General features: G+C 55.1%; 1 protein-coding gene across 1 annotated transcript; it reads left to right on the top strand.

Moving 5' to 3' along the window:
* The first annotated feature begins 502 nt into the window (after nt 1–502).
* FAM83H (family with sequence similarity 83 member H) lies at nt 503–26,979 on the top strand. Its single transcript, XM_065832910.2, has 5 exons — nt 503–699; nt 20,583–21,043; nt 21,942–22,106; nt 22,419–22,543; nt 24,095–26,979. Exons 2-5 carry the CDS (start codon nt 20,597–20,599, stop codon nt 26,739–26,741), a joined length of 3,384 nt encoding a protein of 1,127 aa, XP_065688982.1. The 5' UTR covers nt 503–699; nt 20,583–20,596; the 3' UTR covers nt 26,742–26,979.

Raw genomic sequence — 26,979 nt, 5'->3', positions numbered from 1 at the left:
GACATGGGAGCACAGGTACGGCTCAGGTACCCTTCGCACAGCACCCAGGGACATGGGGGCACAGGTACGGCTCAGGTACCCTTCGCACAGCACCCAGGGACATGGGGGCACAGGTACGGCTCAGGTACCCTTCGCACAGCACCCAGGGACATGGGGGCACAGGTTCCCTTCGCCAGCACGCTCTGCGGAAGAGGAAGGCCCGGGGCCCTGCACCCAGAGCGCTCCTGCTGCCATGGTCCGTGGCCCAGGAGCTCCTGCCGCAGCACGCCGCTGTCTCCCCGGAGCGGACCCCAGAGCAGAGCAGTCCCTGGGGAGCCCGAGCCCTCTGCCCCGGGTGGCGGCTGGGCCGGAGCGCTGGGCCAGCCCGGAGCAGCGGCTGGGGCCCCGCCAGCGCTGCGCCTGCTGACGGGCCTGCTGGCAGCCAGGCCCGAGCTGGTCTGACAGGCTCCGGGCAGACGGGAAGGGAGAGGCCGCCTGAGGCTCAGGAATGTGCAGCCCTTATCTCTGGCTCCCCTGCAATCCTGGGGAGGGAATAACTCTCCGGAGTTTGCCTTTCTCTCGCTCTTACTCACCCTCTGCCCTGGGTGGAGCTTTGTTCTGGCTGGCTCGGAGGTGCCCGTGAATCAGGCTGCAGGCACGTCCAGGGGAGCGGAGAGCCGGAGAGCGCGACCCACCACCTGCCCTGGCTCACCTGGGAAGGTAGGAGAAGCTCGGGCCCCTCCTGGGGTACCCGAATGGCTGCGTGAGGTGGCGGGCAGGGGCTGGGAGGTCCTGTCCCGCTCCTCTGCACGGGGCTGGGTGCTCGGGATCTGGGGCAGGGACTTTGAGGGCAGTCACGGGCAGGAGATGGCTGCTCCGACACAGAAGGGCTCCGGTAGCAGGAGCTCCCAGCCGCACCGTGACTGCCCCATGGGCCGGGGGAGCGTGCCAGCAGGAGACGGGCGGCAGAGGCGAGGAGAGAGGGAGAGCGTCCCGGCGCAGACATTGTGGCTGGTGAGGGAACAGACCTGTCAGTCCTCGGGTAGCCTGATCAAAACTGCTGAGTGAACGCTTCCCCGAGCTTGTGTCCCGTCTCCTTGAGAAAGCCCCAAGGAGCGGGTATTTCCAGACTTATCCCTGTCTTCAGAAGAGATCCGTCAGCCTATCAACTTCCCACAGTAAGCCTGAGCCGGCCTTCCTGGCCAGGAGACGCTGTGTGCGTGTGGTCAAGAGGCCGGGACAGAGCGGACCTGGGCGGTGGCAGCGCGGAAAGGCCGAGGTCTGCAGCCCCAGAGCAGCTCCCGCGGCCCCGTGCGCCTTCCCTGCTCTGCCCCGGCTCCGCCATGGGCGTGCGCGCCCGTCTGCCGACTCGGCCGCGAGCAGCGACACGGACGGTCGTGCACGTACATGCAGAGGCAGACGGGTGCATGCGGACACATGCGTGCACAGGCAGACGTGCGAGCGCTCGGCGTTGTTTTCCGCCGATGTGAGCCTGTCTGGCGGACCTCAGGTTTGGTGTGCGAGCAGAGTGGAAGGGGAAGGTCTCGAGTTCCTGTCCCACTACACTGACTAAGGTCAGTAGGGGTCAATTATGGCTTTTGTCTGGCCTGAGGACCTAGGTTCTCCATCTTCTAAAACAGTTAGAGGGGGAGGAGACACTTGTAAGAGGACAGAAGTGCCTATAGCATCCTTCTTGTGCTAAAAACATGTAATTCATGAACGTTGCAGTAAGCTCAGCTGTGACGGAAGCCGAACGCGCCTCAGTAACAGCTCCAGACAATGACCCAGCCCCCAGACAGCGGTGGCAGATACAGCCGCACGGGACAGCGGTGGCAGATACAGCCGCACGGGACAGCGGTGGCCCGGGCTCAGCCCTCGTTCGCACGCGACTGCGCTGCGTGAAGGGGCAGGCAGACAGCGCACCAGCGCTGCCTTCGCCCTGCCGTGGGCCCGCGGGAGGGCCAGCGTTTGCGGAGAGAAATCTGTCTCATTTCGGCCTAACTCACATTTTCTGAGGGGCCTTAGAGTTGTGTTTGGGGAACTGAGAGTTGAATTTGCTGTCCCCTGGCAGTGGAAGTAGCAGTGTTCCGAGGACGAGAAAAGACACGTTCTTTTTGTGGTTTTAGGGAAAACTGCGTGTCAGGAAGGAGTGCGGCTGTCGTGCACCGCGGTCCGGCGTGGTTTGCCCAGCCGTGTCCTGGCTGAGCGCAAACGTCTGTGTTTTATACTCCATTTTGTCAGGAAATCACAGCTTTCCAAACAGCTGAAATTCACCTCCAAACCTTGCAGGATTGGACTTCTTTGTATTTAATGGTTAAATGGGACACTTTTGGACTGCTTATTAGGTCCCATTTGGGTGGATTTTTGTAGCCCTGATGAGGAAGAGGAGTTTCATGAATGCATTTCTAAAATCAGAATGTGGGGGAAGGTGAAAGTCAAGGCCAGTGTGCAGCAGCTTCTCCAGGTTATACCTTACTCTGTTGGACCTTTTCTTGAAGTTCTGTGTGTTAGGCTTCCTTATACCCGTTACCTAGTCAATAAAAATCCAAGGAAAGGGATTGATGGAGAGTAAGCGTGGCATGGGCATTGCTGTCGTCGACGCGGTGCCCAGGGACGTGGTTTGGCGGTGGACTTGGCAGTGTTTGCTCACAGCTGGACTTGGTTGCCTGAACAGTCTTTTCCAACCTAAATGGTCCTGTGATTCTGTCTCTTCGGGTAATCTGCTCTCTGTAAGAGGCCCCTTTTGCACACAGGATCACATTCCATTTTTCGGTAGCTGTAGTGTGGGGTTTTGCCCTAGTGCCTCCCGACAGATTGGATTTAGTCGTGTCCGTCCATACCTTTTATTGCACAGGACGGGTGAGACTGCCGTGCTGACGTGCTGTCTCAACAACCACTTCCCCAGGAAAATTACGACATGCAGTTTTTCTGCTACTTTTCCTTTCCCCTGCCGGTAGGAAGATCCCCGGACGTTCCGAATGTCTGGCCGGTTTGCTGCTCTCCAGCAGAGACCTGAGCGGGGCCCGTGGCGCTGGCTGGCGAGCAGGGCTGAGCGGGCGCCAGCAGCTGTGCCGGGCTGGCCCGGCTCCCCGTCCCACGGCTCCGCACGCCCGTGGCGCTCAGGACATTGACACCTCAGCTTGGAGGCAGATTTCGTTGTGCCAGTTCGCGGGTCAGCTGACAACGGTTTGTAACGTGTAAGATCTCCGAAAGCTCAGTGAATGGATTGATTAGATTAATTGAAGCAATTTCTCATCGGCAGGCAGACATAACATTTTTTTTAATGATGACTGAGATGCGTGCAAGAGCACCCAGGATAAAGAGTGGGATCACGCTCGCTCGGGTGCGTTAACGTAGGGTGACAGACCGGCAGAGGCTGGCCAGGGGACCAGACGGAAAGGCCTGGGCGTTGGGTGCATGGCATTTTAACAGGAATAGCAGATTCCGTGTGTTCATCTTCCAAACAGAAATTCTAACAGTAACGCAGGCTTTGAGCCCACGGCCGGACACTGGGGGAGCACAGAGAATGGGACACACAGGCTTTGACAGGAAACGCAGAGAAGGGAAAAGAACTGCTGCGAGGACCGGGCAGGCACAGCCGTGGCTGAGAGCGGCTCTCGTTCGGTGTTGCCCGCGTTCCACCGCACTGTTCTGGGGACACAGCCGAGCCTTGCCGGCTGAGAGGAGCAGTTGTCAGGGACGTGTCCAGCATCCTTCGCCGTAGCGCTTGTGAAATTTCCACGCCGAAGCGCGATAGCTAAACCAGGAAACTCTGGAGTGCGCTCAGAAACGAAAAGCACTCCAGGCACAGGACTGCGAGACTGGCGAGTCACAGAGTCACAGAACCGCGGACCGAGAGACCCTTCCCCACGGGCAGCGCGGGCACCGGAGCAGCGTCCGCAGGGCCCTGCGTGTCGGCCGCGGCAGTGGACGTTGTTCGGTCTGGTGCAGCAGGACCCGGAGTCACGAGCTGTCCCTCGATCACACGGTGCAGAGTTAAAAACGCATCACACCTCACACCGCACTCCAGGAGGCAGGCCCCGCAAAGTCATTTACCTGGTACAACGTTTTATCGAGAGCAGCCCGACATTTTCCATGCCTTATTGTCCCAATGTCTGCTCAGGTAGTCCTGCCTTAGGCATTACTGTCTTCTCACACAACTGTCCCTTCCAGAATCTTAGCAACCTGTTTTCACATAATGTTTTCTATTTTATCAGGCCAAATAGATACTTCTAAATAATTGATTTCAAAACTTCGGGGGTTCTGGACAGTTTGGAAACCTGAACCTTTTTCACAGTCCACCGTAAGGGACGTGAGTGGTGCCACTGAACGTGGTGCCTGGGCGAGCTGCTGGACCACGGCTTGGGCATCGCTGCTTATGTTTTTCTCTGGGATGCACCATTTGCTGCTTCTCTGACCCTCACAAACGCCTTGGTTCACTTCTCGGCCGGGGTTTGGAAGTTCTTTGGAGGTCCGTCGCACCGAGGGGCTGCGGCGTCTGTGCAGCCCAGCGGGCTGAAGCGATTGTCCCGCGGTGCCGCTGTCGTTGCCGGCAGCCAGGGCCATGCGGAGCGGAGGCGCCTCAGCCCAGCCAGCCGTGTGTGCCGTGGCCGCGGGTCCCGGCAGGGGTGGCACCGGGGTCGCTGCCGCGCTGGGACGGCCGGGCTGGGAGTGTCCCGAAGCGGAGGAGCAGGTCCAGCGGGGCAGCATCGCTGCCAGAGGCCGCCTGGGAACCTGCTGTGCAGGCAGAACGCGTCACAACAAGCACTGGAGTCAGCATGGGAAGGGAGATAGAGCCAGCCCCGGGTGCTGAGGCATCAGCAGCAGATGAGAGAGAAAGGAAACACGGAGCCGGTTTCCTTTGCTCAGACTGGGTACATACAGCCCATCGCTCTCGGTTCACACCTGGCACAAAGAGTCAGGAAAAGCGCGGGCCCTTTTATTTATCTCTTTGTTTTAATCTTTGTGGTGATCTTCTAGTCAGCGTGGCTGGAACCAGAATTTCCTGCCACTCTTGTAGAAAAGAAACAGTTAAAGTCCATTGAAAAGGAAGATAATATGGACAGGCAGTAAATGATGCACAAGCCAACAGTTCTATGTTTTATCCAATTTCTGCTTTTACTGTTAATCTAGAGGCAAAGGGAGAATATTCCACCTGGCTTCGTCTCTCAGGTGCTTTTCCCTGCTGTGCCTACATGGAATATTTCCTTATGCTGAACATTTTCTGTGCAGAGAGTTGCAGAGTGTGATCCCGTCACTGCTGCTCTTGCCAGTGTAAGAGGGTCTGATGGTTTTTGCGGATCACAAAAGCTGAATGGTTGTGAAGTCACTCCGGATTAGTCACTCCGGATTACAGCAGCGCGAACAGCAGCAGACTGCAGGCTGAGCCGCGGGGCAAGTTCTGTTGGGGGTTCCCTTCCCGAAGAAGGCTCTGGTAACTGCGCAGGGACGGCTGCGTCTCCTCCCTCTCCTCGCTCTCCCGGCCGATGCGCTGTGGGCTGAGGAGGCAGCGATTGCGCAGAGGGCTCGGCAGCAGCCGGCCCAGCGTGCTGGAGGAGCCGAGTCCTGCCCCGTCAGCCCATTAGATCAGCATCCAGCTCCCACTTGTGCAGCTTGCAACAAGCTCCTTCGTGCTTTATCCGCTGCCCCTGAGCGCAGGAGGAGCTCCGCACACCCACAAAGCCGCCCTTCTTCGTCTGCCTCAGCTTCCTGCTGGAAACCCAGCTACCCCACGTTAGCGTGCCAGGAGGTGAGTTCTGGAGAGCCCGTGCGCTGAATGCCTGTTTGGTTGTGCAGCCTCGCCGTGCCGGGCTGTGTCCGTCCTCGTCCCGTCTGCTACACTGGCAGGAAGGTTTTCTTGGGATAGGGGCTGAGTTTTGCGGGCTGGTTCACTCTTTGTGATGTGGTGAGGTTCTCATGATCACTGCTGGTGTCAAAACTCCTAAATTCATGAACGTGATTTTATGAAATTATTGCTTAGGATACCAGGAAACCACATGAAATGCCAAATAACGATAATAGCCTTCTAGAACACATGGAGAGAAGACACCGTGCCAGTGCTTTTTTTCCTGACCGATTCCGAGCGACCGCGGCGCCGGAGGAACCGCAAATGTACAGCACCGCGGGGCTCGTGTGGAGCTGGAGGCGGCGTGGGACTCGTGAACCGACAGGTGACGGCGGCATCGCGGGCCGCGGACCCGGCCCCCAGCAGACATCGTCCTTTGGGCACAGCCATGGTTCTCCCACACTTCTCCTTATCTTAAGAAACTGCATCAAAAATCCGTTTGTGAAATGTCCCTGTAGAAGCTGTCTGTGGTGCAATGCCTACAGACCACTCAATTCCACAGCTGATTGTATGTACAGCATGAAATTTGCACATCTCCCGGTTGTTCCTTTGTACCTCTGGGCTCGTTTTTCTCTTTCACCTGGTTATCACGTCTAATCAGGCCCAGATTATAAGACCTTCTTACACAATAACCAATGTAATATTGCTGGTGCAATGGGATTCTGGCTCTTCATCAGACCGTAAGTTCAACCGAACCAGCAGGGCTGTTTGCCTGTAGCCTCTTGGGATTCAGGAAGATCAACTGGTGGTCACTGGGGCAGTTCAGCAACAGCAGAACCAAAGAAAAAACCACATCCTGCGAATCAGCAGGACTCAAAAAGCCAACAGCAAATTGAGGAAGGAACAGCAGGTAACGCTGTCTATAAAGCCATAGTTCACGTTCACCTTGCAGCTCCAGCGCCGCCATCTCAGCAAATAATACAGGAGAGTGAAACAGTCAAGGGAAGAGAATAGACCAGGGGTGTCAGGGACAGAGAACAGTTTCCATATAGGGAATGGTTTCCATACAGGGAATGGTTTCCATATAGGGAACGGTTTCCATACAGGGAACAGTTTCCATACAGGGAACAGTTTCCATATAGGGAACAGTTTCCGTAGAGGGTACAGCTGAAGAAGTTCGGTCTCTCCATCTCGAAAGGTGCTGAGCGGCGCGGGGGCTGCCCTGTGTACAACTGGAGTGGCACGACAGGGACAATAGATGTTGATTTTCCTGACCAAAGCAAAAAACAGAATCAAGCAGCAGATTCAGAAGAGGAAGAGCCTGTTGGTGACTGTACTGCTGAGCTGTAGAACTTGCCTCTGGCTGTTGTAATGTTGAACTTTATATGGGTTTAGGGAACTCTGTGATAGCAAAACCCTTTGACGCTCTCCACAGTCATTAAAGTGTATCCAGGTGAGGAGCTTCTTGAGCCTCAGTGGCCAAACTTGGCCTGGAGAACCTGGTGAAACCTCATAAGTACTTGGCCTGTCCCTACGTGTTTTCCACATCATCAGCTCTTAGTCCCGTGGGGGTTGGTGTTTCCTCGGCTGGGACCTTTGAGCCAGCCCCATACACCCGATTCCGTGTTCTCCAGAAACATACGGTGAAGAGGCACAGCGAGAATGAGGCCTGGAGAGACCGAGCATCCGGTCACTGCCCAGAGAGACTGGGAGGAGAACACAGGTATCGAGAGGAGTGACTGCGGGGGGCGTGCAAAGGCACCCAGAGGGGCTTTACATGGCAGACAGGTAGTGCCAAAGGAGCCAACACACGGAGCACGGAGTGCGGTACACCGCGCGGGACTGGGGAGAGCTGCAGTGCTTGTGGAGGACTGCAGCCTGAACAACGGGCATTTGTGAGAGGAGAAGCCGTCTCAGTAGCTTCGCAGAGAAAACTCGTGCCAGTGTGTTATTCCGGATACAGTTTCACACCAGCCCACGGTTCACTCAGGTGTGTCAGACACAGCGAGGGCTCTCACGGCTGTACGTGTCACCCTGGTGTTCAACACCTGCGGGAGACACAGGCGCTCCAGCTCACTCGTGACTGCACATGGCGGGCTCTGTGCGTCCTGCTCTCTGTGCATCCCGTTCTCTGTGCGTCCCACTCTGTGCGTCCTGCTCTCTGTGGGTCCCGCTCTCTGTGCGTCCCACTCTGTGCATCCCACTCTGTGGGTCCCGCTCTCTGTGGGTCCCGCTCTCTGTGCATCCCGCTCTCTGTGCATCCCTCTCTCTCTGCATCCCGCTCTCTGTGCATCCCGCTCTCTGTGGGTTCTGCTTTCTGTGCCTCCTGCTCTCTGTGCATCCTTCTCTCCTGCTCTCTGTGCATCCCGCTGTCTGTGGGTCCCGCTGTCTGTGGGTCCCGCTTTCTGTGAGTCTCACTCTCTGTGCATCCTGCTCTCTTGCTCTCTGTGCCTCCTGCTCTCTGTGCATCCTTCTCTCCTGCTCTCTGTGGGTCCCGCTCTCAGTGGGTCTCACTCTCTGTGCCTCCCACTCTGTGCATCCTGCTCTCTGTGGGTCCCGCTCTCTGTGCAAACTCACTTTACTTTGTGGTAATTGATCACTAATCCATACCCTATAAACATGCTAAAATTGTTTCAGGGAATAAAAGTGCATTACGATCAAAAGATTAATACGGCCTCTCACAAAGTTTACTGAAATTAAGTAGTAATAAGCACTGAAATTATTAAATCCAGAGATAATTGCAGGGAACTTTGGAGAAAAACCAACACAAGTGAGCGGAAAGGCCAGGACAGTGTAAAACCAACGTGTGCTGCTGGTGCACGGCAGTTTGCACAGAGCAAGGACCCGGCCTCACCGGGTGCCCTCGGGGCTCCAGTCAATACGTGGGTTTGGGTGGTGGAGGTGTAATATACTTATTATAATAAACCTGGGCTTCTCCAGATCATCTACATAAATGCTTTCTGAAATGTGATTAAAATCCTGCATTATTCTAAATTAACAGGTCTTGCATTAGGTAGTTGATGAAATAGCAATTTATTAGCATCAGTCATTAGAGGTTATTGATGATGTTCATTTCTATCAGGCTTTCCAGTAATTCAGTGTTTCTGCAGCGCTGCTCAGGAGTTCAGTACAATACCATCAGTAAATAGTCTGGTGGAGTTCAAGGGTAACGTAAAGTTTGAGGAAATTGTAGGTATCACATTCATAAATATCGTATTTACTAAATATCGGTAAAAATCACAAAACGACACCCTGATTAAATGTATTTTAATACAGTCAGATATAAAACATATACGGAAATGCAGAGTGAAGGTTGCGGTGGCAGGATTGAAGGTTCGGTGATGTGAGGGTGGTTTGAATCACCAGAGAAAGCTCAGAGGGTTGTTAAGGAAACCCAGCACCGCTCTCCAGCCCGCCCAGCAGCCCGTTCTGTCCGTCTGTCCGTCCGTCCGTCCGTCACGGGGAAGCTGAGGGGTGATTTACACAGGCTCCAGCAGACAAAGCACCTGCTGGGAGGTGACAGAGGCGTGGAAATGCAGTTAAAATCTGCAGTTAAAGGTTACTTTGTGAAAAAGGTGCTTTTTCACTACAGTAAAAGTAAATGAATGCTGAAGTAGCTTGCTAAGGAAGTGGTTGGTGCACACGTATTTGGTATTTAAGAACATGTTTGCAGTGCATGTTTCAGGCTGGTTGCTGTGTAACGTTAGCGGGCGTGTGCGGGTGAGCGGGGTGCTCAGGCTGGGGAGGGTCTGGCTCTCGCTGGCCCGCTGTGTCTGCCCGTTCTGCTCCGCTCTGCCGCTGCGGCCGCGGCGCTGCCGCTCGTCTGCGCACACGGCGGCCGCGGCACAGGGCCCGGGACGTGGGTTTGCTCATTGCACAACTCCACACACCTCTTCAGGCTCTTCCTCTTCCTCTGGCCGCGCTGACCCGAGCTGCGGTGAGCGGGTCGCTGACGTGCGCTGATGCATGGGGACCGACCTGCGGTGCTCAGGGCTGAGCTAATGGGTTGCGGTGTTACACCGGGGGGTTTCATAATCCCCTTCACGTACTCCTGGTCTTTTGAAAAGCAGCTGTGATATACACTAGGCAACACGCAGTTCAAAATTAAAATAGGCACTTTAAATTATTAAGAAGTCTTGTTTAAAAAATAGTCATCGTTAGATAGACTTGTTTTTAACAGGTTTGCATTAAGTTTGGTGTTATGTTTTGTCTTTAATATCTTGATCAATGAAGTGAAAACACCTGCGATAAAGGTTTTAGGTACATGATTATTGGGAAAGTCAATAAAAACAGAGGATAGGGCAGGTACGCGGAGCACCCTGCATCCCTTGGCAAACTGGCGCATCACAGTTATGACGGGCACCAAGAACCCGTTCTGTAAGGACAGCAGGACCCGTGTCCGCACAGCCGTGGCAGGAGCTGACGGTACCGGAGTCACTGCGATCTCAGCGCGACGCCGCGGCCGCGTCCCGGCGGCGCCAGCAGGACGGGACACAGCCATCCCAAATACAGCCGGAACCGCTGGAATGCACCTGAGAACGGAACAGGGTACGAAGGAACTACCAGTGCGCCTCGATGGCTCACAAAACGTTGTAGGATCCATCAGCCTTGATGGGGGTGTCTCGTTTAGGGTGACACAGTCACTGGCTGCGCTGTATTGACTGGAGCTTGGTGGCTGGTAACAGCCATATGGACACCAGCTGTCCATGGAGAGGTCCTGCAGTGAGGATGCCTGGAACTGAGACTGATTGCCCTGCTGTAGGAGTTGTGTTTGAAAATACAACTGAAAAGGTAAAAAACTGCTCCAGTTCCATTATTAGCCATTTAAAGACTTAAATTCTGGAACCACCCGTCTCCTAGGCACATTCTGGCATTGGGTATAGGATGGATTGTATGACACGATCAAGGTGCTCTCGGAGTTAAAAAAGCTGAAGACAGCACTGAAGCTTTGGAAGTCTGATTTGTTAATGGCTCTGGGAGAAAGATTAAGAGAAGACCTGGCCCAATGTAAGGATCTGTATTAGAAGATTAATCTCGTCCCATGCGGCTTTCATTTGTTCCCTTATTCTCCAACAGCTATGAAGGGGAACAGAAGGCAGTCAGCTTGTATGTAGGGGTGTTAGATACCTGCATTTAATTAGTGAATCTGACACTTGAGGAGCGATCCTGGTTCCTAAACGTAGGCGTTTGGTGTCGTTTGAGGTGCCGTGGGGTACCTAGAACACGGCAGATGTGGCACGAGCACCGAGACTCGCAGCCTCTGGAGCAGCAGCCGGAGCGCGGGCGGGAGCCATCGGGCGCGCGGTGCCCTCAAGCAGCGCTGCGCAGACACCGGGGTCGCTGCCCCGGTCGCAGGGCGCACTTTTGTTTGTGCTTCGTTTACCCAAGGCTCAAGGACTAATTGCTGGGAGGAAAGTGGGAATTTTCCTTGATACCTAAGTTGGCTTGTGGAATCTTTCTTTCAGCTTCCCCTAACAGCACGATGAGCAGTGGCATACGCCAGCACACCCAGTGGCCTCAAAGAGCTTCCCAGGTCCCATACTGGTGCGTTCTGCTCATGCAATCAAGCCTAAAACAGTTAGTGTTTTTCCCAGGCGGTATGGGCGGGGTGCAATAGGAGTCTTGTCTGTCTGTCCGATGCAGGGGTGTCCCCCCGGGGTGCTTCCCCATAACGCGGCGGCTCTGCGGGTGTGAAGGGCCGGGTGATGTGCCTGAGCGTTCCTGGTCCCTTCTGCAGGTGCACTGGAGGTTTACGGCTCTGGGGCTTGTGCACCGAGAGCCTTCAGGGTCCTGCTTCTCGGTACTTGTAAACGGGCGGGAGGATGTTCGGCGGTGCCGTTCGCACTGGTCCTGTGTCATATGGCCGCTCACAGTGGCAGGTCTGCATTTATGTGATCTCATACAATTCAGTTCCTGAACTATACCTGGGCTACAGAATATCTTATTACCCTTTACATGGACCCTGAAGGGCAGTGGGGTGCTGCCACATATTATTCTTTTTAGCATCTTCATTTTTCACCAGCATCTTTCATTTTCCCCACGGCTCGTGCCATAAAAATCTGTAATCTGGGACTAGCAATTAAAATAAAATTCCTGATTAAATACAATAAACAAGCATATAAAGAAGTGAAATTCCATATTAACCAGTAGTTACAGGCTTCCGTATACATTAGGTACATTTTCAGTTTGTGATCCAGTTACTTTGCCAGTTGTAGTGGTTTGGATTTCTAGAAATAAGACATCTGTCTTTTTCTGGGGTGGATGAAGCAGCAGAAAACAGGTTTGCAGGTGAATTTCCAGCGGCGAGCAACCCTCCGAGGAGCTGCTCTGCTGCTTTAGATGCCACCAGTCCAGGCAAATCCAGCAAATCTCACAAATCACGTGTGCCCGATCCGTCTGAACCCAGCAAACCTGGCAAGGCCTCTGGTGTGTTCTGGTAATGGAGCCAGGCAGGAGAGCAAGAGTGCTGGTGAGCACCGCTGGCAGTCGCTCCAGGGAACACGCGGGCCACACGGACCGCACGGGCCACACGAACCACACGGACCGCACGGGCCACACGGGCCGCACGGGCCACACGGGCTGCATGGGCCACATGGGCCACATGGGCTGCATGGGCCGCATGGGCCACATGGGCTGCATGGGCCACACAGACCGGACAGCCCACATGGGCCGCATGGACCCACACGGACCCACACGGGCCACACGGACCGCATGGGCCACATGGCTGTGCACGTCACGGGGCTCTCACCCAAACCTTGCTGCTTCTGCCAAATATTTCCCTCATCTTGCTCTTCCAGGCCTCCTACATAACAGCTGTCACAGGCTTGAGAGGGAATGAGAAGGTACCTGCCTTCTCCACCCAGCATTACACGTTCTGAGCACTCTACAGAATACACAGAACACACAGTTCTAGCCAAACAACAGGGCAGCACGGCATGTTTAGTAATGTATTGCATCTTCTCTAGGGCACGTGAATTGGTACTCCACAAAATTCAGCATTCACTGTGATAACTGGCACATTTGGGCTGGTACTCCACAAAATTCAGCATTCACTGTGATAACTGGCACATTTGGTTTGGTACTCCACAAAATTCAGCATTTCCCTGTGGTAACTGGCACATTTGGGTTGGTACTCCACAAAATTCAGCATTTCACTGTGGTAACTGGCACATTTGGGTTGGTACTCCACAAAATTCAGCATTCACTGTGGTAACTGGCACATCTGAATGGATCAAAACCAGATAAACTACTGTCTCTTAACATTTATGTTAAAAAAAACCCATTACATCTTAGAAACCTCACAGTGGCAAGTAACTACTCGCCATAAACAGTGTGCTGTAATTTTCATTGGATTTGTAGGGGAATTGCGTATCAAATAGTGCACAGAGACACAGCCGTGCAGCAGGCAGCTCAACCACGTCCCGCTCGCACCAGCGCCTCAGGCTGCCAGCTGCAGACAGCTGTGAATCTGCAAAAATAAACCCAAAACAAACCGCACACTGAGCCCCAAAACAAAGCAAAATAAGAAAACAAAAGGAAAACAAACAAACAAAATCAACAACAACAACACCACCACCCAAACCAAACCCAAGCCAGGCAGGCCCAGCACCAGCCCGGCGCAGGACGCGGGTGGTTCACAGTGGCAGGATGGCCCTGCAGAGCCCACGGCGCCGGGGCCCGGGAGCTGGCAGTGAGCGGCATTGCCAGCGCCGAATGGCCAGGAGCCGCCTCCAGCACCTGTCACGTTTTATTCATTCACGGACCTGAGATCAGCTCACACGCACAGTAGTGACAAAAGATAACGACAGGAGGCTTCAGTTAACTCCTCCCTTTGTGCTTACAGTGGTGGAGCAGCAGTGTGGAAGCCTGCTGAAACAATACTGACCAGTCTGTGCATCTTTGTCACGCAAGGTGTGCAATACGGTCATGGTAGACAGCAGCACGGGAGGAGCTGCAGGGAGGTTATTGGGGTGGTGCCAATGCACCATGTTCCTGAGAGATTTCTTCACAGAAATTGCCCATACTTTTTAGGGCATACAAATGGTGTAATGTGAATACACCGTATCAATTATATATATATAAATAGACACCTATATAAAATAACATTCTTCATGCCAGCCAAGAATTCATCAACCTAGTATTGTTCTTGTTGCAGATCAGAGAATTAAGCGTGCCAAACAATTAATAGAATCAGAGTCACAGGACGGTTTGTGTTGGACAGGACCTTCACAGAGGATCTCGTGCAGCCCCCCGGCCTGTCCGGGCGTCTCCCCCAGCCTGGGCTGCTCAGAGCCCCATCCACCCGCCCGGAGCGCCCAGCACCGGGGCACCCGCAGCTCCCGGGGCTGTGCCCGGAGCAGCACGGAGCCGTTCCCAGGGACGAGAGTCCCCTCAGGGCGCCGCAGAGCGGGAGGTCGTCCTGCAGCCCTTTTCTCCGAGCAAGACAGACCCAGGGTCCTCAGCTGCCCCTCCCAGCACATGCCATCCAGCCCTTCACCAGTTCTGTTCCCCTCCCCTGGATGCATTTGAGTCCCTGAACACCCTTCTTACATTGTGGGGCACAGATCTGCATCCAGTACTGAAGGTGAGGCCACACCAGCACCGAATACAAGGGGACAGTCCCCTCTTGTGTCCGGCTGGTCGTGCTGTGTTTGACGGCCCAGGGTGGGTTTGCCCCTTGGTGCCCAGGTCACTGCCAGCTCCTCTGGAGCTGCTGCCCCCAGCACCCGGACCCCTCTGCAGGGCTGTTACTCTGTCCCACGTGGAGCATCTGGCATTTGTGCCTCTTGAATTTCATGCCATTCATGATCACCCAGTGTTCGATCTCTCTAGATCCCTCTGCCAGGCCTCATGTCCCTTGAGAGAGTCAACATCCCAGTTCAGGGTTATCAGCAAACTTGCTAATGGTGCATTCAGCTCCTGCATCCAGATCATTGATAAGATACTGAGCAGCACTGGCCCTGGGACTGAGCCCTGGGAACACGGCTGGTGACCGGTCACCAGTCAGATGTAGCCTCGTTCACTGTGACCCTTCGAGCCCTGCTGTCCAGCCAGTGCTCCACCCAGCGCACCGTGTACCTGCTCATCCCACAACTGGACAGCTTCTCCAGAGGATGCTGTGAGGGACAGTATCTAAATTAGCCTGATTAAAACCCAAAAAAGCTACATCTGTTGCCTTCCCCTCATCAACTGGGGCATGACCTTAGAAGGATATTAGTTAAAATATTAGTTAAGTATTGAAAGCCTCTGCTGAGCCTTCTCCAGGCTGAACCCCCAGCTGTCTCAGCCTGTCTCCCCAGGGCTGTTCAGCCTCGGCCCATTCCCGTGTCCCTGCTCTGTCCCGCTCCAACAGCTCCATGTCCGGCTGGTGCTGGACCCCAGAGCTGGACACAGAGCTCAGGGGTCACAGCAGAGCAGAGGGGACAGTCACGTCCCTCCAGTGCTGGACACAGAGCTCAGGGGTCACAGCAGAGCAGAGGGGACAGTCACGTCCCTCCAGTGCTGGACACAGAGCTCAGGGGTCACAGCAGAGCAGAGGGGACAGTCACGTCCCTCCAGTGCTGGACACAGAGCTCAGGGGTCACAGCAGAGCAGAGGGGACAGTCACGTCCCTCCAGTGCTGGACATAGAGCTCAGGGGTCACAGCAGAGCAGAGGGGACAGTCACGTCCCTCCAGTGCTGGACGCAGAGCTCAGGGGTCACAGCAGAGCAGAGGGGACAGTCACGTCCCTCCAGTGCTGGACGCAGAGCTCAGGGGTCACAGCAGAGCAGAGGGGACAGTCACGTCCCTCCAGTGCTGGACGCAGAGCTCAGGGGTCACAGCAGAGCAGAGGGGACAGTCACGTCCCTCCAGTGCTGGACGCAGAGCTCAGGGGTCACAGCAGAGCAGAGGGGACAGTCACGTCCCTCCAGTGCTGGACACAGAGCTCAGGGGTCACAGCAGAGCAGAGGGGACAGTCACGTCCCTCCAGTGCTGGACACAGAGCTCAGGGGTCACAGCAGAGCAGAGGGGACAGTCACGTCCCTTCAGTGCTGGACACAGAGCTCAGGGGTCACAGCAGAGCAGAGGGGACAGTCACGTCCCTCCAGTGCTGGACACAGAGCTCAGGGGTCACAGCAGAGCAGAGGGGACAGTCACGTCCCTCCAGTGCTGGACACAGAGCTCAGGGGTCACAGCAGAGCAGAGGGGACAGTCACGTCCCTCCAGTGCTGGACACAGAGCTCAGGGGTCACAGCAGAGCAGAGGGGACAGTCACGTCCCTCCAGTGCTGGACACAGAGCTCAGGGGTCACAGCAGAGCAGAGGGGACAGTCACGTCCCTCCAGTGCTGGACACAGAGCTCAGGGGTCACAGCAGAGCAGAGGGGACAGTCACGTCCCTCCAGTGCTGGACACAGAGCTCAGGGGTCACAGCAGAGCAGAGGGGACAGTCACGTCCCTCCAGTGCTGGACACAGAGCTCAGGGGTCACAGCAGAGCAGAGGGGACAGTCACGTCCCTCCAGTGCTGGACACGCTGCTCCTGCTGCAGCCCAGGCTGCGGTTTGGCTCTGTCTGCCAGCACACATCGCCGGCCCATGTCCAGGTCTTCATCTCCCTGCAGATGTTCTCCAGTGTGCACAAAAAGTGCAGCCTGCGTAGGCGGTTGGAACTGCTGCTCGTGCTTACCTGTGCTGCCCACGCAGCTGTGACAAGTGTCACGCGTGTGTCACCCTTGTTGCAGACACAGGATTTCTGCCCAGCGCTGGGGCTGCTGCTCTGGCACTGCCCGGGGACATGGAGCTCCTGGGGACCCTCTGTGGGGTTCTCGTGGCCGCAGCGTCCGCTCGGGTGACAACTGCTGCTGCAAGTCCAGACAAAGCTGTGACATCTCCAAATCCTTCCTGAGCTTCATTTCTGAAATAAAAATGAGGATCTCTTCAGGGGAATCAGAGCACATGGCAGCTAGACTTTAAAAGTGAGCAAAGGGTAGATAATGTCCTTACACTTAGGCTCAGCCTAATCTAGGGTCTTCGCAGGGGAAAAGGATACTTTTTTACAGTTTTTGTGCCTTTCCATGGAAACAGTGTAACTGTCAAACACCCTTCTTGTAGCTGCTCATGTTGGGCACTTGTTCTGTTCCCTATTTCGCTGTCCTCAGATTTCTGCATCTATTTTGGAAGGAATTAAAACCACCTGCAGGAAGTGAGGAGGATTAACGAGCAGAGCCTGCCCGGAGCCGCTCGGCTCGCACGAACCCGGCCGGGCTGGCCGCGGCGCGTCCCGCGCGGTTCCGTGCGCGGGGCGGGTGACGATGCGCGTCCGGCGCGGCTCCGTGCGCGGGGCGGGTGACGATGCGCGTCCGGCGCGGTTCCGTGTGCGGGGCGGGTGACGATGCGCGTCCGGCGCGGTTCCGTGTGCGGGGCGGGTAACGATGCGCGTCCCGCGCGGCTCCGTGCGCGGAGCGGGTGACAACGCGCACCTGCAGCGCCGGCGACCGGAGCTCTGCTGAGATCCAGCTCAGGTGTTCGCGGCAGCCCCGGGACCTGCTCTGGCAGGTGACGGTGACGGTGACGGTGACGAGGCCGCCCCGCCCCGGTTGCTCCCGGAGCACCCGGCCCAGGGCCCGGGCCCGGCGCTGGTCCAGGCTCCTCAGGCGGCTCCGGGGGAGCTGGGCCGAGCCGAGCAGTCCCCGGGACGGTGACCCGACAGACACCCCGGGCCGGGGGCTGGCAGGCCAACCCCCCGGCCGAGCCGCCACCCGCACAGCGGAATGGCGGCGGCGGGGCCGCGTCCCTGAGGGGCCCCGTACCTGGGGCCGCGTCCTTGAGGGGCCGTTGTTGTTCGCGTCCGCGGCGCCCCGGGCGGTGTCCGCAGGTCCCGGCGCCCTGGGCGGTGTCCGCGGGTCCCGGCGCCCCGGGCAGTCTCTGCGGGTCCCGGCGCCCTGGGCGGTGTCCGCGGGTCCCGGCGCCCTGGGCGGTGTCCGCGGGTCCCGGCGCCCCGGGCGGTGTCCGCGGGTCCCGGCGCCCCGGGCGGTGTCCGCGGGTCCCGGCGCCCCGGGCGGTGTCCGCGGGTCCCGGCGCCCCGGGCAGTCTCTGCGGGTCCCGGCGCCCCGGGCAGTCTCTGCGGGTCCCGGCGCCCTGGGCGGTGTCCGCGGGTCCCGGCGCCCCGGGCGGTGTCCGCGGGTCCCGGCGCCCCGGGCGGTGTCCGCGGGTCCCGGCGCCCCGGGCAGTCTCTGCGGGTCCCGGCGCCCTGGGCGGTGTCCGCGGGTCCCGGCGCCCCGGGCAGTCTCTGCGGGTCCCGGCGCCCTGGGCGGTGTCCGCGGGTCCCGGCGCCCCGGGCGGTGTCCGCGGGTCCCGGCGCCCCGGGCAGTCTCTGCGGGTCCCGGCGCCCGGGGCGGTGTCCGCGGGTCCCGGTGCCCCTGAAGCCTCCCCGGCAGAGCAGTGACCCCCCGGGCCCGGCTGTCCCACCACACCCGTGGCCACAGTGCTCGGTCACCCTGGGGTCCCTCCAGGTCTTTGGTTCTTCTCAGTGGCTTTGAGAAAACCACGAGTCTCATTTTGCTTTTGCATTAAATGTATTTCTTCACTGGTACCATTTTTCCTGCTTATTCATTAATCTGTTGATTATCACAAATCATTAGGGAACTAAAGAGACTCCTTACTGAACAGAGCCCCGCTTGTAGCGCTCCCCCCTTCCCGGACCCCCACAAGCCATGGGGCGGTGGCCGGGTGTTCGCCAAGGTGCTGTGTGCCTGTCCTGCGGGGACACATGCCTGACCGTCCCAAACATCCTGCGGGGACACACGCCTGACTGTCCCAAACATCCTGCGGGAGCTCTGCAGAGTGAGTACAAACAGAAGTATTTCCTGGCGTTGGATCTGAGCCTGCGGGTTTGATCTCGGGCACTGTCAGGTCCTGAGCGGAGGAGGAAACGGACAGCTGTCCCTGGTCAGTTTGTAGGTGTCTTCTCCAGGCTAAAGGGTCACGGTTCAAATTTAGAACAGGTTTTTTCAAGATGTCAGGAGTGAGACTTCCATATTCACAACATATTCAGGTTTTAAGTTCCCTCTGAACCTGTGTAGAGGCATTATTTTCTCTGTTTCTTATCTAATAACGCTTAGCATTAGCTGGCACTTGAAAGATGTGTGTTCTCCTAGATTTAAAACAGCAATGAAACACTTATATTAATCAATAAAATATAAAATTCAGGTTGTTTCACCACTTCATCACAGTTATATTCCCTCTGACATTTTGATTGTCCAGTCAGTGTCATAAGGTTCTGCTGCTGCTTTGCTTTTTGTTTCTGTAGCTGGCTCCCATCATCGCTGTTCTGAGTAAGCACCATGAGCAGTTTGCTGTCTGCATGGCCATTTGTCGAGGGTTTTGATTGTGGGGTGACAATAAACCCCTGGCAACTCTACTAGGAGTTAGTTTGAAGCAGGAGTGACACAGGTACTGATGGTGCTATGCAGGTAGTCAGATAAGAAAGTCCACTCAGGCTTGATCTGGAAACGATTCTAGCTTATATGTAGAGCAATTAAGGAGAGCAATAGTGCGTGTCAGAGGTCCCTACGTGCGCGGCAGCCCTGGCCCGTGGGAGCAGACGTGCTGGGGCAGTGCCACCCGCTCTGTCCCCTGCGCTCCTGTAACATCGCTGTGGGCGTCGAGCGCGGCCGTGCTGGCTCCTGGTGCCGACTTGCGCTCCTGTAACGTCGCTGTGGGTGTCGGGCACGGCCGCGCCGGCTCCTGGTGCCGACTTGCGCTCCTGTAACGTCGCTGTGGGTGTCGGGCACAGCCGCGCCGGCTCCTGGTGCCGACTTGCGCTCCTGTAACGTCGCTGTGGGTGTCGGGCACGGCCGCGCCGGCTCCTGGTGCCGACTTGCGCTCCTGTAACGTCGCTGTGGGTGTCGGGCACGGCCGCGCCGGCTCCTGGTGCCGCGGAGCCTCTGCCAGAGCTGGCCCGGGACACACGGCCAGGCGTCCGTGTTAACTGCGGGTCAGGAGCCACAGTGTTTGGAGCTCTTTGCAGATCAGTAGGATATTATTTATTGAGTTGTATTTGTGCCACAACAAGCTTTGCTTCCGAGTATCAGTTAGAATCAAGTGTGTCTTTAGTCTCAAATAACAGGTTCCCTACAGACAATTGTCAAATACTGAATATGAGCCCCTTCAACTCACATTTTTCCGAACATCAAGAGACTGAAGAAGGAATCTCACGTCCCTTGTTTTTTATTTCTTCACAGGTCTCACTAAGACCTGTCTGACTTTCAACCGTGTTAAAACAGCAGGATAGCCTTATACTTGCCTGCGTTCCACTGCTTCTATTCATATGCTCGACTTATAAGGATTTAGAGGGCATTTATAAGGATTCAGAGGGTGCATTTGCATACATGCGTATGCTTTTTGGTTTAGTGCCGTATTCCACACACTAAATTTTGCAGCATTTGCAGATAATAACCAGCGGCACTATTCTCGGGGGGACGGGGGTGGAAAGGTAGCTTTAAAACCAAAGACAAAATTAACCTTAGCAACCGGCCGGCTAAAAAGAGAAAGGTGGGCATTCTGTCTGATGCATCATCCTTGTTCATCACAAGGCTACCCAGTTTCGTTTGCTCCTTACTTTGCCCAAAACCGTTCAACTGTTAATGCTTTAAGTGACTACCACGTTTTCCTAATTTCAGGTTCCCCATGTACTCAGAATGACCTTTCTCCAGCATTACTCTGTGCTTTGAATCTCCTCCCGTCCGATGTTGCCGTCGTGAACCCCCGCTGTCCCATGCTGACAATGGACGTGCTGCTGCAGGGAACTGCTCTCACTGTCGATTGTTCTTTCCTTACAGCTCCCCATCCCCTCATGGCTCGTCGGTCTCAAAGCTCCTCACAGGGGGACAACCCCCTTGACCCGAACTATCTCCCCCCCCACTACAAGGAGTATTACCGCTTGGCTCTGGATGTGCTTACCGAGGAGGGCAAAGAAAGTTACCAGCGCTTCCTGGCCGAGGAAGCAGCCCCCGATTTCCTGTGCGGCTCAGAGGTGGATCACATCATTCAGAACCTCCAGAAACCCCAGTACGCCAACCAGGAGGGCAGCACAGACACCAGTGGTGACAATGACATGGATGGGTCCTCTGGGACTTACTGGCCCATGAACTCAGACCTCGCTGTTCCTGAGCTTGACCTGGGCTGGCCAATGGTCTTTGGGTTCAGGGGGACAGAGGTGACAACCCTGGTGCAACCACCGCCCCCGGACAATCCCAGCATCAAGGAGGAGGCTCGCAGAATGATTCGAGCAGCTCAGCAGGTAAGATACTGAAGAGCCTCGTTTGTGTGTGAAAGATGAGTCAGAATGCACCAGGTCCTCTGCTAATTCCATTAATTTTGCTCCCCGGACCTGAGAGGGGAAGGATGGTTCTAAAACTGCCATTTACACATCTCAGCTTGCCTCTGCTCTCTGCTTGCATGCACAAGTGTGTAAGGCCAGGCTGAAATACACCAGCAGTTCACAGAACAGCTGAGCATGAAAGGGGTTTCTGCAGAGGTCCAGTCCAGCCCCCCACTCAAAGCAGGGTGGATTAGAGAAGGTCACTTAGGACATGTCCTCCAGTATCCCCAAGGATGGAGATTCCACAAGCTTTGTGCGCAACCTATTCCAGTGTTCAGTTACACTCACTGTAAAAGAGGTTTTTATGTTTAACCGGAATTTCCTGTATTTCAATTTGTGTCTTGTGTCTTGTCCTTTCACTGGGTACCGCCGAGAAGAGTTTGGCTCCATCTTCCTTACACCCTTCCATCAGGTATTTGTACTCACTGATAAAATAGTAGTTGTGAAGGACAGGGAGATGGAGCTTTGAAGCTGCTCCCCATACTGTCAGTATGTGGGTGCAGTTACATAGTGGCTGCCTGCACGCCGGCCAGGACGTTAAAGATGGCCCGGGTGTGGCAGTGAAGTTCAGATAGCAATTCTTTTTCCAGTTCTGGGGTCCACAGTGTTTACAGGAACCTTTGCTTGGGAAGGCTCCTGTTTAAAAAGGAAGTTGCAATGGCAGCAGCGCAGCAGCGCGGCTGGAGTGCGAGGTGCTGGGGAACGTGGGCACACACGGGCACACGCGGGCACACGCAGGCACACACGGGCACACGTGGGCACACGCGGGCACACACGGGCACACATCGCCGGTGTCTCTCTTGCGTTCTTTTCCCAGGTGGTCGCCATAGTGATGGACATTTTCACCGACGTGGACCTGCTGTTCGAGGTGCTGGATGCTGCTGCCCGCAGAGTGCCCGTGTACATCTTGCTGGATGAAATGAACTCGCAGCTTTTCCTCGATACAGCTGCTAAATGCAGAGTCAATCTTAACTATGTGGAGGTGAGCAAAGCAACCCCTGCCCTGCCCCTGGCCCCCATCCCGGGGGGGTGCAGGGACACAGAGGGCTGTTATGGCACAAAACACCTGCGAGAGAGGAAAGTGGGCCAGAGCCTCGTGAAAGACGGGTGTGAAGAGAGCTAGGAGAGCCGGCACAGCCAAACCGGGCCGAAGGCTGAGGACACACTGTAAAGGGGTTTATCCACCCGTTGTGTATGCAGACAGGATGGAAGCTGAAAGAGCAAGGGGAAGGACGAGGGGCAGGGGAGGGAGGTACCAGCGCCCAGCTGAGTCCGTGCCTTGTCTGCTTTGCAGTTCCTGAGGGTGAGGACAGTTTCGGGCCCAACCTACTACTGCCGCACAGGGATGTCCTTCAAAGGCCACGTGAAAGAGAAGTTCCTCCTGGTGGACTGCATGGTGGTGCTGAGCGGCAACTACAGGTGAGAAGCCCTGCAATGTTACCTGTCCCGGTTTCAGTGGCGCAGAGGCTGGTTGACTGATAGAGCAGTGCTTTGGCACTTCCCAGTCAACATCAGTGACAAAAGGTTTTCTCACTGAAGGATGCTGAGCAGCAGTTTTCAGAACAATGCACATTTGGCAACTGAGGTGGACACGTCAGTTAAACAAGGCCTCACCTAGTCAAGCCTCCTTCACATCAACGGTGCAGATGATCTGTAGAAAAGGCAGAGTAATTATAAGGGGTTGACTCCAGCAGGCAGATAAGCCCCACAAAGATGTTTGCTCACAACTCTCAGCAATATCTGAGAAAGAAGCACAAATGTGAGAAAACTAGCGTTTTGATAAAGGCAGAGGGAAGAAAAATGCCTCTTCTTGGGAAGAAAAACGCCGTAGCGCTGAATGTCTTCTCCTTCCTGCACGGAATCACAGACCGGTTGAAAGGGTCTCCGGTGGGCATCTGGTCCAAGCCCTGCTCCAGCAGACGGAGACTCCACAGTCCCTGAGAACCTGTTCGGTGCTCAGTCACCTGCACAGTGAAAACGTGTTTCCTTCTGTCCAAACAGAAACTGCCGTGTTTCAGTTTGTGCCCATTGCCTCTGGTCCTGAATCTCGTGAGGTTGCTGTCAGCGTATTTTCCCAGCATGTTGCTGTCCCCCGACTGGCACACAACTGCACCGCCCCGCATTGCGGTGCCATCTGAAGGCTTGCTGAGGTGCACCCTGTCCTGTTGTCCGGGTGATTAACAGCAGTGTTGAAGACGGCTTCCCCAAGCCCAGACTCCCCAGGAACCCCACTTACCCCTGTCCACCCGTCAGACTCCAAATCACTGACCACCACTCATTAAGTCCGACAGTCCACCCCGTTTCCTGTTTACCGTGTGGGACACTCATGGAGTCCACAGGCTCCACTCTGACTGCAAGAGTACCTGTGTGAAGGCCACGTGGAAACCCTTGCTAAGGTCAAGACAACCTTGTCTTTGCTGCCCCGTGTCCTCTCTCTGCGGAAGGCAAGCGGATGGGGTCGGGCACGGTCTGTCCTGGTAAATCCCCGCTGTCTGGTCCCAGTTGTCTTTGTTTTCCCCGTGCCTGGAAGTGGCTGTCAGGAAGCTTTGCTTCACAGTTTTGGCTCAGACCGGGGGAACGCTGACTTGCTGTAGCTCCCTAGTTGGTCATTGTGCTCTTTTTATAAAGATGGGCACAACATTTCAGTTATAAAAAACAATTACAACCTGAAGTAATTGCAGGAACATCTGCTTCATGTAGGGATTATCATCAGCTTGCTCTCTTGCCATTGTTACTACTGACTGGTCTTCTTAGGAGCCACTTATTCCCTTGTAAAATCCTCTGCAAAGACGTGATGCCAAAACAATTAGTAACTGAGGCTTGAGAACAACGGTGTGTAAGGAATGTCTTCCTGACCAGTAAATAATATCGGGACAATTTTCTTCAGGCAAGCAAACGGTTTGATGTAAAGTGGATCACTCGAGTTACTTGATGCTGATACCCTGTCGTTACTTCTGTTTCTCTCTGCAGCTTCATGTGGTCCTTCGAGAAGATCCACAGGAGCATCGCGCACATCTTCCAGGGGGAGCTGGTGGCCAGCTTCGACGAGGAGTTCCGCATCCTGTTCGCGCAGTCGGAGCCGCTCGTTCCTCCAGCCAACGTCTTGGCCAAGGCAGAGAGCGCGTTCGCCATGGCCCCCTTTGGCAATAACATGCCTTTCTTCCCCAAGAAAGCACCCCTGATGTTCCAGAGGGATGACGCTCTCTTCCCCTCCTTCATGGACAGGGTTGATCCGGACAGGTACTTCCTGTCCAACTTCCGGCGGGACGACATGCTGCGCCACACCGTGGAGGGGTCGGCCATGCGCATGTACAAAAAGGTGGAGATGGAGAACTCTCAGATGGACCCCGTCAGGGGTTTTCTCCGCTCCAAGCAGCTGGAGTTGGATGCTTTTAAGAGACACAGTTTTGCAGAAGGAACATTTGAGAACTTTGCTTCTTCCAAGCAGTACGCCAGGCAGATGTTCATGAACAACATGGACGAGTTTAAAATCCAGTCCAGTCATTTTCAGAAGGACCAGTTCTACCAGTACCAGTTCGAGCATCCTCATCTTTCTGGGAGACCTCAGGGACTCTTTGAGAGGATCCGGGGCGGTCGGCCAGGATTCAATGAGCTGGAGGACTATGGAGAGGGACCCAGGTACCCCGAGCTCGAGTCCGGTTTTGCACAGGAGGGTTTCCCCTTAAGGCTGGACTACGTACCTTCAAACTCCTCCAGGGAAGTAAGGCACGGCTCCGATCAGCTGAACCCGGCAGGCAACGGCCCCATGGGAATGATGTTAAGGCGACAGAATATAGGACAGAAATTTATTTGCCAGACTTCTCCTACACAGAAACAAAGCCTGGAGCAACGCCTGTTCTTACAAGACAAAGATGAGGACCAGGATGAAGACAAGAACACCCAGGAGAACAGGACAGGTTTACGTAACTGGAGGATTTCCTCGTACCTGAGTGCATACCAGTCCGAACCAGAAGAAGGTCTCCCAATGCCCATGGAATCAGAGGCATACAACGATGTTCTTGGGGACTCCCTCACAAAGCACCCCACCGACCTCATCCCAACATTCAAGTCTCCAATGTCTTTTAATAGCAAGTCACTGGGAATTGAAAGTGCCAAAGAATTTGCAGAACCTGACAGAATAGGTGACGAAACTCCTCTAATGAAACAAGACGCGTTTAGGACCAGAATAAATCCTTTGATCCAGCGGAGCTCGAGGCTCAGGTCCTCTCTGATTTTCAGTGCTGCCAAGTTAGATCAGCCCAACACCACAATAGAAAAGGTCCAGATGATCCAGAAAGAACAAATGTCCAGTGAGCTGACAAAAGACAATGAAACTGTCAAGACAGCCACCTCATCTAAAGTGGCAGAACTTCTAGAGAAGTACAAAGCTGTGGGCAAAGACCCAGAGCGAGCTACGGTCACTCACACCAAAGCCGTCTCCAGCTTTCTGCAGGAGGAGTCCCAGAGCACGGAGAAGAAATGCACCAAGTCCGTGCAGTACAAGATTCTGGAGAGCAGGGTGCTGGACTCCAAGGACTCCTGCAGCACTTACAAAGTGCACGGAGAGGTGGACAGAGCGTTCGGAATGGCCTCCTCAAGCCCCCAGCTCGTCGACACGTTGAGTAAAGATCCCCTAGCACATATTGGCACTAAAGTGGACAAATTATCATCGCGGTTTTACCCCATTGAGAGTAAACCTGCTCTTCCAGAGAAGGAGAGTCTAATATTTGTAGGAGAGACTCAGAAACTGACTCTTCCAGAGAAGAAGGACAGAGTGACGTTCAAGGAAGACACTCAAAAATTGGTCAACACAGAACTGAAGAAACCACAGATTAGGACAAGTACCACATCCACTCTTGAGAATGTATCTATGAGCCAGGGATCCGACAGCTCTCTCAATAAATCCGAGGAAGACTGTTCAAAACAAGAGCAAAATCCAATGGAATTTTTAAGAAAAGGGTCGCTGCGGCTGAAGCAGCTTTTGAACCCGAAAGGTGAAAAGAAATTGGAGGAGGAGCCCCCTTCTGAGAGCGGGAAACCTGAGAAGCCGGCTGTGGTTCTCAAACGATCTTCCATAGGGGACTGTCAGGAAACGATGGAGGAAGAAAAGACCCATAAGTTTTCAGCAGCAGGTGCTCCCAAAAGCAGCCAGGCAGCACAGGGCAGGTTCCCCTCGTCCACGACCAACATCCTGTACAGCAGCAACCTCCGCGACGACACCAAGGTGATTCTGGAGCAGATCTCGGCCAACAGCCAGAAGAACAGGGCTGAGCTGGCCAAGCAGCTGCCGTCCACCAGCAACCCCGACCTCTCGAGATCAACCACCAGCCTGGAGAGGAAGGGCGAGAAGGAGAAGAGCTGCAGCATCCACAGGTCAGAGAGCTTCGGGAGCCAGAAACGAAACCTGCAGCGGCAGCCGTCAGAGGACAGAGACACCCTCCTGAAGAAGATGGAGAACATGCGCAAGGAGAAGCGAGTCTACAGCAGATTCGAGGTCTTCTGCAAAAAGGATGAGCACACGAGTCAGAGTGAGGAGGAGTACGACACAGATGCCAAAGACAAGAAGATGGGAAAATTCATGCCCAAAATCCTGGGGACCTTCAAGACCAAAAAATGATCATAGAAACACTATTTAATTCCATCTAATCACTGACTGTCGAAGGGGAATGAGAAGTGACCTGTTTGTGGTGGCTGTAAGCACCACAGGCAAATTCTCTGCGTGGTTAGTGAGCGGAAACGTGTTCAGCATTCGACTCCCACGGCACCATTCGCCCGATAAAGTCATGAGCTACCAGGCAACCTTATCACGGTGTGTTTCAAATAAAGTATTCGATTACCAACATGCTTAAAACAAA

The sequence above is a fragment of the Patagioenas fasciata genome, chromosome 2 (genome assembly GCF_037038585.1).
Source record: "Patagioenas fasciata isolate bPatFas1 chromosome 2, bPatFas1.hap1, whole genome shotgun sequence".
Lineage (NCBI taxonomy): Eukaryota > Metazoa > Chordata > Aves > Columbiformes > Columbidae > Patagioenas > Patagioenas fasciata.
The sequence above is the reverse complement of the archived record's forward strand: the minus strand, read 5'-3'. Positions and strand labels throughout refer to the sequence as shown.

Bases quoted from the DNA above. Each gene is read 5' to 3' on its own strand.
- FAM83H (XM_065832910.2), top strand. From the start codon at position 20,597: ATGGCTCGTCGGTCTCAAAGCTCCTCACAGGGGGACAACCCCCTTGAC. The intron at 22,107-22,418 runs GTGAGCAAAGCA...TCTGCTTTGCAG, and splicing joins TCAATCTTAACTATGTGGAG to TTCCTGAGGGTGAGGACAGT. The intron at 22,544-24,094 runs GTGAGAAGCCCT...TTCTCTCTGCAG, and splicing joins GTGCTGAGCGGCAACTACAG to CTTCATGTGGTCCTTCGAGA.